This window comes from Trichoplusia ni, chromosome 6, assembly GCF_003590095.1.
Source record: "Trichoplusia ni isolate ovarian cell line Hi5 chromosome 6, tn1, whole genome shotgun sequence".
NCBI lineage: Eukaryota > Metazoa > Arthropoda > Insecta > Lepidoptera > Noctuidae > Trichoplusia > Trichoplusia ni.
This window is the reverse complement of record NC_039483.1, coordinates 11,844,601-11,861,539: the sequence shown is the minus strand read 5'-3', so window position 1 is coordinate 11,861,539 and position 16,939 is coordinate 11,844,601. Positions and strand designations below refer to the sequence as shown.

The following is a 16,939-nucleotide window of genomic DNA, read 5'->3' as shown; positions in this document are numbered from 1 at the left end:
CTCGAACTAAATCATACATGACTATTAAGTTGATCATATTGTCACAAAATAATTTAATCTTAGTAGACTCATATGGCATATCTAGTAAGTTATAGATCTATGTCTATACGACGCATTGTTCTACGTTCTCATCATTGACCTTGAGATCACGCTCACTATCTAACAGGTTATTGAAGAATGTTGTACTCCAAGTACAGTTGAAACCACTTTTGCTTTCTATTGAAACTTATGTTTTCACTAACGTTTTCAATAATATTGTTTCGCGGCATATTTATGAAAGTGTTTTATGAATTTGGATCGTATGAACAATGGTATTTGGTTTAAAATTCTTGGTTTCGTTCTTTCTTTTGTATTTTAAAATACCAGTTTACTGTTTATTGTAATTGCACGGCGCCACTGTAAATATTCAAACAAAAATTCAGTTGCATGATAAAGCTAAAACAAGTCATCTACTTGCGAGCATTCATTATAATAACTATGTTTGTGTTAAAGGACTTCTTGAAAATATTTAAGTGTCTGTACATTTAATTTCCTTGTTTACACAGTACTTCAGTTTGACGCATTATTCAAATTTATTTTTCGTAACCTACTTTTTGTTTTCAAGTTTTGTTTGTTATTTATTGGTATCGTTATTAAATTTACTGTCGTCAAAATAAAATCAAACTTGCGAATTGCTACTGAAACATTTTTCAATCACCAAAATCTTCTCTAAAGGATTGATAAGAAGCGATAGAGAGTTTGTATACTCGCAGAGTACCAACATGAATCTATTCTACCTCTAAATTTACTAGTTTTCTAAACGACGTGCGTCGTGACACATTTCCACCGAAGACTATCAATAGTAAAAATATAAAAAAAATAACGTCATTCCATTAGTTCTTAAGACAAAACCCTCGCAACTTGTAAGAAACCACTAAGTCTTTGGTAAAATCATACCATAAAATTGAATAATATTTATATGGTAAATGACATCAACATTTTTTAACACTTGAGTGACAGATTGTTTTAAAATGACATGCTAAATAGAATTCTCGTTACAGCCTGTTGTTTTATCTCAACGTAGATTGAAACCTTGATATTTTAATGTTCTATGTGTATGATAAAAACCTAGAAGGATGTAGCTTGTATACCTATCGCGCTACCTATATTTTTACGAATTCATTATAACTGCTGGCCAAGTCATTTATGTTATTACCGCAGTGTTGACAAACAGGTACTTACCTACGGAAGTTTTATCTATTTGGTTTAATAAAAGTTAGGAAAGGTCATTATTTGGAAATCAGTTTTTATAGAAAAAATACAAATTACATTTTGCAATGCATCTTTGGCACTGATTTTGCTTTTATTTTAATAAATATACAAACATTTTACATTGTTCAATCATTTCTATCACAGTTCAGTCATTGTACATTCTTTTTTATATATTTTTCTTTGCTTAATATATTATATTGGTTTAATGTAATTAGTTGCTGTTTCGTAAACAGAATTTAAACATGCTCATGATATTTAATTGACGCTTCCTTATCTAAAAGAGACTAGTATTGCAGGATGCATAACAAGATCTCCTTTACTATAAAGAAGTTCTAGATGATTTAAAAACAAGTATTCGAGTAAATACTTTTTGGTTCAGATACTTTATTTTCGTATTTGGAGCATGATTAAATTCTGTTTTCGGAATAGCATGGAGTATTCGTAGGGTAACAGGTACGTTGGATGTTCAGATGATCAGGTCGTCGGGCTCGTCTCAAGTTATTAGGTTCTGGATGGGGGCGGAGGGGGGAGGGTCGCTAGGTAATCCAAAGCCTTCTGGATTGCTGGCGGGATCGGAGGAGGAGTCGGCAGATGTGCGCCCTGAAACATAAACAACAAACAATGAAAATCAAATTAAAATTCACCATTTCATAGGTTACTAAGTAGTACTTCTGATGTCAAAATTATATTTTACAGCGTTCTGTTTCGCCGACATTTCATCGCTTTCTAAGTGATCTAACAGTAACTCCACAGCAAAGAGGAAATTGTGATTAGTTATAATTATAAGAACCACATATTCTAAGCCTTAATGAATTACTTTCCGAACCCATGATTGCACAATTATAAATGTTGGGGAATCTGTCTAAATTTTTTTTTTAAGATATCTTCACGTTTTGTATCAATTTTAAATAAATGTAACAACTTAATCAATTTTTCTACATTTGCACCTCTGTTAAGTTGGGTATATCTTCAAGATTTATAAGTTAATATATGGCACTAAGAGAATTAAAACAAAAATTTATAATAGGTAGATAATAATATTATCTTAATGACATCACCCGTATGACATGTATTCGTAGGCTATTTTAAAGCGATGACCGAATTAACACAAAAAAACAAAGGTTAAATGAATCCCAACCTATTCTTATGAATAATTTTATTCCTCACCTAAGAAAAACACATAATTTACACTTGGTTTGTATTTTCAAATCGAAATAAGTGGAAGTTTGTATTAAATATCTTCATTTCTATTTCATTAAAAGTACCAACCCTTTGTTCAGGTACGGTCTTCCAATTTGTTACTGCTGTATTATATAAATCATCATCGGCCTAGCCTTTTCCCAACTATGTTGGGGTCGGCTACCAGTCCAACCGGTTTCAGCTGAGTACCTGTGTTTTACAAGAAGCGACTGCCTGTCTGACCTCCTCAACCCAGTTACCTGGGCAACACGACACCCCTTGGTTAGACTGGCTGTCAGACTTTTTCAAACTTCTGACTACCTGTAACGACTGTCAAAGATGCAGGAATAACAGCCGGGACATACAATTTAACGTGCCTTCCGAAACACGGAGGAGCTCGCTAACGTTAATATTAACATGTAATAAAATGCGTTTATTTCAAGCTCAGAAACGTCTTTACTTGTATCAAGGCTGAGCAGAATCATCCAATTAAAATATTTAACCTGTGACCTGCGTCGCGGACCGAACATCACAAAGTATGCAGGATCCTATAAAGAAAATTATTCGAAACCGAATTCAATGCAACTTGTAGTAAGAAACAAATATTAAGACTATACTTGTAGATTGTTAAGCTTATTGTTAATTTATTGATCTTATTCCAACAATTCCCAACATTGCTATAATTCAGATGATGATGTCCTCCTAGACGTGTCCGTCGACGGCGACAACCTGGCATATACTGGCAACTTGGTTTCGAATACCAAGATCCTACAATTCAGATGAATCAGTGTACCATAAAGTTGATTAATGAAAATACCTATTAACCTTCTAGGGAGCCTATTGCCACCCTTTAAGCTAAAACAGCGGCAGTTGTGGAAGAGACACACAGCTATAATCCATGTAAGACTCCTGGACTCCTGTACTATAGAACCTACTTGAGTAAAAGTGCAGATATGTACTTACTTAGTAACTAAATGAAAAAATGTTTACCTCAGGTTTGAAACCGTTGTCGTCATCGGCGATGTAATTCAGGTTGATAACAGTGCCATCTGGCGCCGTGTAGCTGAACCCGCCCTGCGCTACGATGACGTCACTCGCTTCAGGACTACTGGCCTTCTTTATTGAGCCCGTTTCCTCAGCTTTGATGCCATTCTCGGTCTCGTAGCTGGACAACAAAAGATACAAATTGATTATACAGAATTACTAACGAATAGAGACCCAATTGTGGATTATCTAATTGCCAGATGCTATTTGCAAGAGACGAATTTGACGCATAAATTTAAAATATGAACCCGTTAGTAAAAATATTTGCAATTATTGCACATGACGGCTGGGTATTCTTATAATAATGGCGTTAAGTTAAAGAAATGACTGTAACATTAAACGAGGGCTAAAACGCAGAGGGATTTAATTTAACAATACAACAATTTGTCAAAAAATACATAATATATAAATCCAAAAATACCGGAATCAAGTGCATTTCAAATAAAAAAGTTTACACAAAAACATGGAACTTCTTCCATGATTTTGTTTTGAAGATGTGTACGAGAAGAATTTTAATTGCAGTTTTAATTGAAGGTCACTGAATGCATTCCCTTATATTATTAAATGCACGTATCTAAAGATAACATGATGTTTCAGATATTATGTAGGTTGGATAGGCTTCGTCAAAGGTTTATTAAATAAAAGAATTATTGTTATACCGAAAGTAAATATAAGATTTTCATTGCAATATTTATCAATATGTACTTCGTTTTAATAGTACAGTATAAAGAAAGAAGACCTAAGTTTCCAATACGTAAACATGACATAACACATTCTATTTAAGGTGTAGCTGTATTTGATAAATGTTTCTCACATAATTATTTTTAGTTCTTGACCTTTATTTGCGGCTGACCTATAGGCGGTCAAATCAATAACAAACTTGCTAATGTAATATGCCTTTGAATTTGACGTAAATATGTAATACTGTATTCTTAATTATCAACTGTGTTCGTGTTCATTTAATTATATTATTTAGACGTAATTTTAAAGAGCACTGTTAAATTTGAACAATTAATAAAATGTCAACAAATGAAGATTTTTAACAATTAATTTACCTAAATTTGTTAACAATATCAATTGACGGCTACTTATTTACTCATTTATAATTTTGAACTTTAATTACCTTAAGTTTTATGGTATCATCAATTATTTTCAAAGTAATTTATTTAGACTATATAAAACAAATTAAACCTTAAAATTGCATTCTATAGGCCTAAAATTGGTAACGTAGTAAACATAGCAAAGGTTTTGGCAAACGGGACCTTGCGCACTCTATAGACACAATATTTTGCATAAAAATATTCATATTACAGATTAACACCTAAAGACTGGGTATTGTTGGTGCCAATGTCAAATATTTGCTTCGTAACATAAAACGTCAATATATTCTTCTTGATATATGTTTGCTTATTCAATTGTTATAATTAGATTAATTCGGGCCATATCGTTCTCTCTAGTGCCACAAACAAGACGACATAACTGTAATTTAAGATCTTGAATTAAGCAATACTACACATACTAGGCAGGTTTAGTGTTTTATAATTATGAAGATCGGTTTCAGAACAAAAAATCGCCTGTTAAAAGGTGGCGTAAAATCTGAATATCGCACCTACTAAGTTAACGGCCGCTTAAAAGTATCTAGTAAATACTCTTTTTATCCGACTGCATCAAAAGGACTGTATTTTTCAATCTAAGAAAACGAAATTGTATTTTTTAAGTTAGACGGGTTATAATTACCTGTATCGGTAGGATCCATCCGGTTGCTGGTCGAAATCTTGTGCGATGATTGCTATGACTTTTTCACCAGGCTGTTGTGGCGCTGATAATGCTACAGCCACCACTCCCAACAGTACTAACACCCTCTGAAACATTAACATATTGACCTGATTGCAAGTGAAATAAAAACATTTAAAAAAATATATCAAGTCACTGTAAGGACACCCTTTTGGGTAGTCAACGTTAGTATTGGTAATTTATAACGCCTGCTCAATGTGAAAACCAAATTCAAATATAAAAGAGCAGCTCTAAGAAAATTAACAGGCACTTCTATCGCAATTTTCCTTCTTAGCTGCTCAGTTTTGTAATAAACAAGCTATAATTTACTTGGACACATGTTGTAAAATGTCAATAATCAAAAGATGCAACGAGGTTATTAAATTTATATGTCGGCCTAGAGGCACAAGGACGTCAACGCATAAGACCTTATTAGTCTATAGTTCGTCTTCGTACTAAGATTTATAGCCGAACAACAACTTGTGCTAATGAAAAAAGATATGGGTAAGATGAATATTATTTTAATTAAATAATTTATTGTATGCGCTATTAGATTGGCTCTGGCTTGTAATTTAGCGGTAAGACTGACAACATCTAAAATTTAAATGTCAGTAATTAAAAAATGTGTGATATGTATAAAATATTATTGATGCATACTTTATTACAAATCAAGTTTTCAGATCTGTGCAATATTATTTATAGTCGATTACAACCTTCATTCGTAATTCGCAAACCATCATCTGCTATGTTTTTTCAGGTCAAAAGTACAAGCAATAAACATGTAAGTAATGTAAATACACCTGCTAATTGTATTTATGAAGGAATGAATACAATTAACTTAGAATCTCAGTCGATGTCACTGGCACATAGCCTTCATGATCTCATCACGCAAATGACACACGCACCTCGCAGAAATAATAATGGATATTAAATAACACACCATATAGTAAGCACTTCCACTATAAGAACAGAACTACTAATCATAACGTGATAGTTAAAATAATACATTAAAATGGTTGAGATAATTCGTTATTTGGAAATACAAAGGGAATTTACCATAATACCTTAAATTTTTAAATAGATTTATTAGTTAGAGAGAATATTCATCACCAACAAAAAAATCAAACTATTCTTATAATTGTTTATTTGATAACTGTTTACTCTCGAACGCTTTCGACTCGCCCCCCGACAGCTCATGATTAAGGATTCCGTTTAGATCCGAAATTAGTAGGGCTATCCCGATAAATATGTACGTGAGAGTAAACAACAAATGAAAGTTATTATCAAAAATTCCTTGTAACATAGGTAAGTATAGAAAAATAGATATTCGCACACAGTTACAAGGCTTGTTTCACAGCTGACCGGGTGTAGTAGGTATACAGCTTCCCGAAACATGATGTTTTGCTAGAACATCGTTTCACAGTATCTTGTATTGGAACGGATGGGATGCGTGTTGGGCTACATTATCTATATACCGTTAACACTACTTGTTCAATCCTCCCGTACGTTGAATCCCTGGTCTCTGGGATTCCAGGTCTCTCCCACTCGGTTAGCAAGAAACCAGACTTGAATTTGATAACCAGGCTAAAAGGTCAAATAAATATCTTAAATCAATTGGCATGTCAATGCACAAATATTGAATTTTGATTAATAACAATTAATTAACTTATTTTAAACAGTTTTACCTCTTGACCGATGTCAAAATAAAACGTCTATTATGTAAAAAATCATCAAAAATTTTATTAGATATGTAAATTTTTACAGTTTTAAATCGGACCGACATGATAAATTTTGTAAGCGCAGCTTGTGTTTAATTACCTGAAGTAATTAATTAGACCGGTTTCGATAAAGATTTATAAGGATTTTGTAGCTTTGCCTTTGATTTAAATCAAAACGTATCACATTGCTTGGTAAATTAAGGCTTAGAAAAAATGCCTGCATATATGTAAAGCTATGAGTTAAATTCTCTTCTTATTTAACTTATATTTCTCTATTTAGGAAACAAATCTGAGTCCTAAAAATATTAAAAAAGCATTTTCCTTTTTCCTTGGTAATGTGCCAAATTATCCTTTTCTTGCTCCTTAAAAAGTAAACCTTCCAAATAGTTTGAACACAGTCCAACTTAATTTTAACATCAAAAGTGGACATTTCAAGATGGCCTCTTTCAAAGAACGATCAGTACCAAAATCAATGTCCGTCATTGTTACTTAACCGTTGCGTGTGGATTACCTGTGAGCTAGTGTTACGAAGGTTGATACGCTTCACGCACCATTAACGTCGCCTTGTTAGTAGGTAAGTTATATCGTCACATGAAACCCAACTAATTGACGTTGACATGATATATTATATTTTATTGCATATGTCGGGAACTAGACAAAATAATATCGGAACTGTAACAAATGCCTAAAGAACTTGTAAAATAAGAATTAATTTAGTCCATCCTAAGGCTTTTCAAGTGTTTTGCATGTAAAAGATCATATATTTTAAAATACATAATTAAATCGTTTTCAAAATCCTAATCTATTAAGTTTCATGCACCGATGACGATTGTGATTGGTAAATATGCGTTTAGAATCTGAAGTTTAATCAATTTTGTACTTTTTGATCCAACAGTAAAGCCCAGGTCATCATTAAAATTACTACTTTTATCAAGAAAGACTACAAGTTAATTTTTCATTGTAATTTCACTTAGTTTCGTTTTGTGGACAAATACTGTAATAAACAGCATATTTACCCATTACGTAACGTATGAAACGGTGGAATTTAAAAAGCAATTGAATTAAAACATCAAAACATAATAAATACATTATTATTATAACGTTAATGCAAAAGCCGGCCACACACAAGCTACCACGCACAAAAGATTTCCATGTCACCGTGTCTCACCCACAAACTATTATTAGCGCCGCCTAAATACCTGTACCATGGATGCTGTCAGTATGCAGATTTCGGCATTGCTATTTTGCAAGTGTATTGAGTTGTGGGAATATGTCGTAGAATTCGAGAGTTGCCTCGAAAACACAATGTACTGCGTGCAAAAACAAAAGGTGTGCACCTAATTAACCGCTCGCACGCCTCCAAAGAAATCCAGGGACGGATTTGAATATTTTTTCGTTTTTGTTTCACTACTTTGATTGTTAGAATGGAAATAAAAGTATAGTTATCATTTCAGATTTTGCTTAGCAGACTACAACATTTTTTTTTATGTTATGTATTTACTTAATATTATTACGTAATTGAGTGTTACTTAATCATTTTGCACCTATAAAATCTGTACCCATGACTCTTACTAATACTTAAATTCTGGGAATGATTTGTTTACTAAATATTTAAAAATATTCAAAACAATTTATAATGTACAAGTAAATTGTTAATTAAGCTGCAACTCTTAACATTAATAAAATAAGCAATTATTTAAAAGTCAACAACCTTTCATCTGAACTTATTCATCTTTCAACTAAATCACCTTTTTCTTTTATTATCAGAACATTTTTGACACCAATATTAATTTAAATTACAGTACGAGAAAAAATCCGATGACAACTCAGCCGTGCAAATAAAGATATTAAATTTTAAAATATAGCGTGAACCGAACAAATGACCTTGTCTGAACTTAATCTATGTGGGTAATTAAATTTAAATATCTACTGTTATTTATAAATTAATAATACTGATTATCTATGAACGATCTGTCAGATACTTTTCTTATAATGGCTAAGAATGGCTTGACAAATGTTAATTTATTCTATTCATAATTTTTATTTTCACATTAAATTAACTAGTGATATCTACGTAATTGATATTTTCCATTAAAAGGTTTGTATGTCTCCGCTCACTATCAACCTTTTCAGATTTTTGCAATTTTCAGTCTACAGTTATCGCGTTACTAATTGTTCTATGTATGTGCACCTTTACGACTTCAAAGACTAATTTAAAGCAAGACAATAATTGACAGTAAAACCAGTTACGTTAATAAATTTAGCAGCGCAGTTGTCGGCAAAGGTAATGTATTGTGGGTGCAATAAATGCACGGCGCATTGCATAAGTAGTCAGTGAACCTATGCCCTATGCACCCACTTTGGTCACGTCCTTACCGAGATAAAGGCTAAAAGATGTCTTGATACTAATTAAGCGGTCAAACAACTTTTGAACAGGAATAATTTGCCTAATTGCCTGAGTTTAGCAAGCAATCCCATGTATCTGGCGGCTTCAAGTCTAAATTATGCTAATCACAGATATTTAGTATCTATCTTACTATGTCATTGGTCTTTTGGTAAGAAATACTATAATTAATTTGGTTTTTAGGTAGAGTCAAAGTTCGTATCTTGACCTGGGTGTAATAACACGCTAAAGCTTTGATCAGAACCGTTTAAATATTACATCTATACTTCATTTGTATTCGTTCTTGATATAAGGGTAGGTATTAAGTTTATAGCTGGGCTGGCCACATATTGCTTATACTCATCTAAAGGAGTTATTGTACGTTGTCTCCCTATAAATCTCTGATTTAAGTACTTATTGATAGCCTTGTTCACTTTGAGCAGTTCGAAATGTCTACGTAGGCGTTTGACTATCAATATTTATAGGTGGATAGCTTATGTATAATAAAAGGCCTATCTTTATTTTGTCATTTTCATTTAGAGATGATACTGTAGGTATATCTGAAATGTATTCAAGATTTAACTAGCAAGGGTTAAGATCAGCTGAGTTGTAAAAGGAGTTAAATTTTAGTAGTAAGAACATTGCCGATTCTACTAGAAACCGATTTATTATTTTCAAATAAAATTGAAATAAATCTGTGACAATATAACGCTAAATATTTAGCGGAAGAACAATCAAGATTAATGGGCCTATTATTAATAAATAATCGTATTTAAGTCACCGAAATAAGGAAATAATGATTTATTGAAATTATTATAATATTCAAATGAAAAAAAAACAAGTATTTATCAAGGCGAAGATGCCCTTCTGCTTTAAATGTTAAGATGCAACATCCTACACAGCGGGGGTCAGGAGTTCACATCCCAGCATGGGTTATTATTGAGAGAATAATTTACGTCCGTTTAAGGATAGGCTAAATTGATTCTAGCACTTACCGGCTTCATAAAAAGCTGAATTGCCCAAGATTGATAGAGAGGTTTATAAGAAGAGCTTATAAGACCTACGACATACGTCTACACGCTTTACAAATATGAGAAGATACCATTTGGTTATTGCTAAGCAGCCCTTGTAAATACCCTGCACATGTGATTAACATATTACGATGTACATAAAAAGTTAAACGCTAAAATAAAGTGGATAACTTGAATTACTTCAGTAAATACCAAACGTATGTAGTTAAAAATCTTATCTTGTAGCAATTATATATATAATTATAAAAAACCATATAATGTCTAGGTGCTTATTCTACTGCATCCCTTAACTGAACTTAGAGAAATTTTAAGTTTCAAAATTTATGTACCTTAACTCCTAAATGCAATATTTGGCATAATTATAACTAAAAGTTAAAACTAAAGTTACTCAAAATAGCACACATATAGGAATTCTAGGTGCAAGGAAAACCATGACCTATAGGAACACTATTAAAATTTGGAAAAAAAAAATACAAACTTATTTAAGTTTCAGTAAAAAAACAAGGACTACTATTAAAATTTAGTAAAAAAAAAATTACAGGTTTATATAAGTTTCAGTAAAAACAAAATACTAGTTAGATATAAACTCACCATTTTCATTTTGTAGGTAACACTTGATAATTCAGGATAAGCAACTGTGATAATATCCCATGTGTCGGTAGGCGGCGTGTGCGCCCGATTGTACTTACTCGTCTAATCACCTGTCCCTTTTATAGAGACGCAGATTTGTCTAGCCATTGCACGCGGCCGGGGGAGCCTGCACTGGCTGCACAGTACAGGGCTGTACTTGGACCTTTCAATTTTATTACTAAAATAACTTATAGTTAACAATTATGGTTGAAGTGAACTTTAAAATGTTAAAGGACATTTATTTAAGTTTTTTGCATGACCAGTTGGTCCCGTTTCCTGGAAAGGTGAATTTTATTTAGATCAATCAAACCATGTTCCTTTAAATCACCATAGGCGTTATTACTTTATAGAGATATTGTCATATTTCATCAAAATAAAGGAAATAATGATTTTGAAGATCAAGGTCCTCGTTTATTTTGGTAAAGAAATTTAGCTAAATAAAGCTAAACAAAACGATGATAATTCTTAATCCTCGACTCTGATCAATCTAATGAGTAATAAACTCGTTTTCAATATAGTTCTGCTACACACGATCTCCATAGTGCGAAAGTGGCAATAGCCTAATACACGCCCTTTTCACATTTGCCCTTTACACTCCAAAGATAACCGCCATCAGTTGGATGCTTCTGTAAAGTGTTAAAGAAATGAAAAAACAGGAGATGTTTAAGATGTAATATACTTTCATCTTTAGCAAGAAGTAGATAAACTGAATGTCCAAGTTTCTTCACTAAACAGTTTCTTTACCAAATGATATAATTGGACGAAGTTTCAATATCGTATTTTAATTTATGCATTGTTAAAAAAATAAACATAATTCAGTAAAAATATTGTTAAAAATAGGAAATTGATACTATCTTCAAATGGTGCCGTAATTAATAAATTAACACATGCTTGCTCATCTTAATTGCCATTAAAGGCTAATTTTAAAGACTTAATAATATGCATTATAATAAAAAAATCAGTGGTTATGTTTTAATGTATAATAACGGGTTATTAAAAATCTTAAATAATAGAGTTTGAAGCCACCCGCTGAGTCTCCTGGCGTTTATTCAATGTTGACGTTGTTTGCTCAATTTTGGTGACGCTGTAACATTTTTATTTTTAAAGTGTCATTATAAATTTGATTTTTACGGTTCGCTAGTCTTTATTGTTTAAATAAGCTATAAATTATTGAGTGGCATTGATTTTATTGTTTAAAGTTCATCGAAGAGCATATCAATATTTTATCGGCTATTTACAAAGGGCTTTACTTAATTTTATAGTTATATTGGTGCAATAAAACATTAAATTCTAAGCTATTAAATTTTACAAGGTGTACTTAACGGACAATAAAATTGGTAAGGATTGATTTGATATCATTAAATATTTGACACACTTCTTCTCTATTATTTAATTAGTTAAAAGCCAAAACCATTATTACATATAGCTTTCAGAGATGCTTTGTTTAGATGAGCCTTTATAAAATCTTTTTTGAACAGGAAAATCCTCGTGCTACCTCCTATGGCCGGACTTTGACCGGTTAAAACTACTGAGAAGAAGTTCTGAACTACCCTTGCCCTAAACCCCAAAAATCTACTAAAAACTGAAACAGATAACTTTCAAAGACACGTACATAATGTGTAGTTTTACTATGGTATTTAACAGCAAACAGGCCGACGCTTCATTATTTGGCTGTAATACTCATAATTTTAAGTGGGTCTCTAATTATAACTATGCGTTTATAACATGACGCGTGTCACCTAAAGTCCGTCCCCTTGTAACATTATCTCGTTCACGTACAATAGAATAACTATCATGAGCCTCGTAAAACGACGGCCAACCCGACACTTAAATGGTACGCACGCTTTATGTCAAATGCATTGCAAATTGCGCCGCGAAGATGCCACTGCGCTTGGCATTTTACAATTTTATTCCAACTTGGAACTTATTAACTACTTTGACACACCAACACACATACATACGTTAACTAAATAATATGCAAAGACATTTGATCGTTATTCGCCAACATTTACGCATTTACCTGCGGCTAATGCATAAGTTGGGTTGCCTAAAGATCGCCAGCAGGTTCTCTTACAATATATTTCAGTCATTAATTTATTTGCAAATGAAAGCTTTGTGGCTTTCATTAGCAAATAAATTAGAGCACGCATTTTAAGTTGTCTGACTGAAATCGGGATCATTTTTTATCCATTACTTGAATTAACTATCCATAACTTAACATTATTATAACAATTTAGATCTGATTCATGAATTGTGTTATTACAAAACACAATTAAATGGTTATCTCTCGATACGGCTACATAATACATAGACATTATGAAACACATAATATTCTGATACATGTCTATTTCCGTGTCATTAATATTAGGTTCAACTTTCATGAGCTTTTTATAGTCATTTTACAGCTTTGTTATAGTGACAAATGCTAATTTAAGATGCTTAAACAGGTCGTATACTTATCTGAATTTGGGAGGGGCTCGTGGCGAAGTGTATGCCATATAATTTAACCTAACAGAAAGGTTACACAGCGCTCGCCGCGGTCGGAATGAGGATGAGTGACTTTTTGTGTTCATACTAGTCAAGTCAGGAGCCTCAAGAAATGTTCGTGCTTGTCCCTTTTGTCCTACAAAAATTTTGAAAAAAATCCATTGTTAAATTTATAGAAGGAGTAAAAATAGTAGAAGAGAGTAGGAGTCAAAAGGTCAATAATATTCTTTTCAATATGTCTGGCCACATTATTTGAGCTTTCTCAGTTAGCTGTATGGTAAACACGGTATTGTGCTGAATGCATATATGATATTTAGTTTATTTTTTGAAATAAGTAGGTATAATAAGTTTCCTTAACCTTCACGTATATGGTCACGTGTTAAAGAAGAAGTTCATTACATAACTTTAACACTTCTGAAGTACAAAACATGTTCATTAATGTTGCAGTAACAAGCTTATTAAGTGATTTGAAATGAAATCCAGATAGTGTCAACGTAGTTAAGGCTGTAAGAGATTGTACATTACCTACTGTTTCAATTGATACTTCGTTTTAAGACTTGTTAATTGTTGTTTTTGTCACTGGTGATTGGAATTCATAGGCAACTTTGTTTATTTCACTTTTTATGAAACTTGGTTAATTGTAGAGTATGAAATTATTTATACTGTACTGTTCTTGATGTTCTAAACCTTTTTTGGAGATTCACGAACCTGCTCCTTGCTTTAATCCCTAAAAAAGGTTGACGTGGTAATTGACTAATTGAATCCTATGCGGGCGAAGCCGTAGACAAAATATAAATAAATAATTTTAACTCCTTTAATGGTAAATTTTAGACACATCAAAATCTTTCAATAAATTTTGTAAAGCAAATAAAATTCTTATAAACATCATCAATCATTATCCACTAAACAATTTCGAGGTTAACGCGATTAGGTCCTATTAGGCTTTTTCAATGTGAACATATTTAAAATTCCTTTCAAACTATCGATTACTATAACAACGTTGAAATAATAATAATAAACTCGTCGGACCTATCAGGTATAATATGACCCTACGTATTACGTATTTAAATTGCCCCTGACATGAAATAGATCGGAGTATTGTACCTGGAAACAATGATACAGTAACCGTACCGCACATTTATAAATACACTAGCTGTTGCCCCCGACTGCGTCCACGTGGTTAGAAGTTATAAGTTAAGAATTATTGAACGGAAGCCCTCGAAGATGAATATTTCTCCCCGTTTTTGCCACATTTTCCACTGTATCTTCGCACCTATCAGTTGCAGCGTGATGTTATATAGAATAAAACCTTCCTCAATGACCTATTTAACACAAAAAGATTTTTTCAATTTGAACCAGTAGTTCTTGAGATTAGCGCTTCAGCTTTATATATTAGTATAGATTCATGAATGATGAATGAAAATTCAGAAAATCATGATTATAAGTCCACCAGCTCCTTAAGCCCAAGCTCTTCAATAATTATCAGAACTATTAGAAAATGGCTAGATGTATTGAAATTACGTGTGTGATGTGTGGTCTGTCACCTCTATACCTTTGACTACATACAGTACATACCTTATTATTTTTATGAATGCTAAAGATCTTCAAAATTTGTTTTGCTAGAGGAGTTGGTTCAGCTTCAAACTAGTCATCTGTCGCAGTGAGCATACCCATTACAATCTTATATTATCTTCGTCAATATATCTCTTAGAGGTTATTATGGTAGAAAGGTAGGGTTATGTTTTTGTTACTTTATCTTGAATATCAAATAAGTACAGGACTTAAAAGGCGGCAATAGCAAAACAAGTAAGCGGCGAGGGGTCGGGAGTTCAAATCCTATCCAGCTGAACTATTGTGGCATGCCCACTCTCAATGTTGCTACAGCGGGAACCAATATTTATATAAAGATGTTCCTACACAACTTGCTATTGTTCAATACTTCAATATATTTAAAATAAGAAACAAACTTCTCGCTGATTAACCCTTTGATTATAAATATAATCATCTTAATAACTAGATAATTCAACACAATTTGTATGATACTTATGTGAATAAAGTAGCATAACACTGCTAATTATAGCCCCACATACTAATGTCTTAATGATAAAAGTCCGCTTAAGACTTGTGAATTAAATTAACAGGTCATCGGACCAAATTAAAACAATAAAACTATTATAGTATTGTTTTCGTGCACAAAAGCCAATTATAGTAAGCGTGTATGCGAATTCCGGTGGAGGTTAATCTCATTACTTTAGTAGATGGGCGATTAGAAGGATCATTTGTGTGGGACAGTTTCTCACACCTTATGTTTCGGCAGTGGCAGTGTCGCACGCTCCCACCAGCACACAGGCCATTAAAAAGTCTCCGAGTGTCGAAACGAACAGTATAACATGCAAAGAATTGCACTCAGGTGGGTAAAAAACCAAAATTTTCAACCTTGGATTCAGATGTAGATGTTAAATCATTTTTTCGTTTATTTAAAAGTGGCCTTGAGTAATAAATTCATATTATTTTTATTAATTTTAATTTTAATTTTAATTATACATATGTTAAACTTTTCGGCTTGTAATTTCATAATAGTTGATGCACAAACTAGAAGCTAACACGATTCAAACTTTCTGCTAAATTGTCCGTAAAATGTTAAGAGTAGTAGTAATGTTATAACATGTTACATTATGATGTGCAGTGTGATTTCTATGGCAGTTGAAAAAAATCTCATTTCAAAAAATACCTTTTCCCTTATAAAGAACAGAAGGCATAATATATAAATGAAATTAACAACCACCGCTCGTCAATTTTGGAGTTACGTTGAAACCCGACAGATTCCAATAAAAACCGTAACAATGGTATCTTTGTAACAAAATTCTTGTTTTTTAAGTATGGAAGTAAGAATGTTGCGAACACGATTATTGCTTTCATCGAGATTGTTGTAATTAGAACACGACTTATTCTTACAATGCAACTTAGAAACAAATCATTTTCTAACGAAGTAAAAAAGACAAGACAATGAAAGACATGACAGATCTTGACACATGTATTAACGTAATGACTATTAATATTAGTATACGGTGGTATACAAGTATCTATTCTTAGTTTAAATTGCAGCTGTGATAGGCTAGTGGTAAGATCGCAGGACTGGCAAGACAAAGGTCTCGAGTTCGATCCCGAGTCACGCACTGACTTTTGGAATGTTGTGTCTATAGTAAATAATATCTGAGCTTTCGCGTTTTGGAAGGCACGTACAAGTGTGGATCCTTCGCCTGTCCTTTCTCCTGTAGTGTCGGACTAAGAGCGTAAGGGAAAGTCTTGGTCTGGACAGTACTTGTGCACTATATTATGTTCTACTCATCTGACAACAAACTAGATGTTACAACACCAGCTGTCGTAGCGAAAATAAGTCAGGGCACATTCATAATTATATTCATTGGTACCTCTTCATTTAC

At 32.7% G+C, this 16,939-nt stretch overlaps 1 protein-coding gene across 1 annotated transcript; it reads right to left on the bottom strand.

Moving 5' to 3' along the window:
- Window positions 1-1,605: 1,605 nt before the first annotated feature.
- Window positions 1,606-11,234, bottom strand: LOC113494948 (endocuticle structural glycoprotein ABD-4-like). Its single transcript, XM_026873488.1, has 4 exons — window positions 10,971-11,234; window positions 5,212-5,336; window positions 3,421-3,595; window positions 1,606-1,851 (listed from the first exon to the last, which is right to left on the bottom strand). The coding sequence occupies exons 1-4, from the start codon at window positions 10,977-10,979 to the stop codon at window positions 1,753-1,755; spliced, it is 408 nt and encodes a 135-aa protein (XP_026729289.1). The 5' UTR covers window positions 10,980-11,234; the 3' UTR covers window positions 1,606-1,752.
- Window positions 11,235-16,939: the final 5,705 nt, after the last annotated feature.

Excerpts from the sequence above, each read along its gene's own strand:
- LOC113494948 (XM_026873488.1), bottom strand. Across the intron at positions 3,596-5,211 it reads GATGGATCCTACCGATACAG|CTACGAGACCGAGAATGGCA; the intron begins GTAATTATAACC and ends TTTGTTGTCCAG. Across the intron at positions 1,852-3,420 it reads ACAACGGTTTCAAACCTGAG|GGCGCACATCTGCCGACTCC; the intron begins GTAAACATTTTT and ends TTTATGTTTCAG.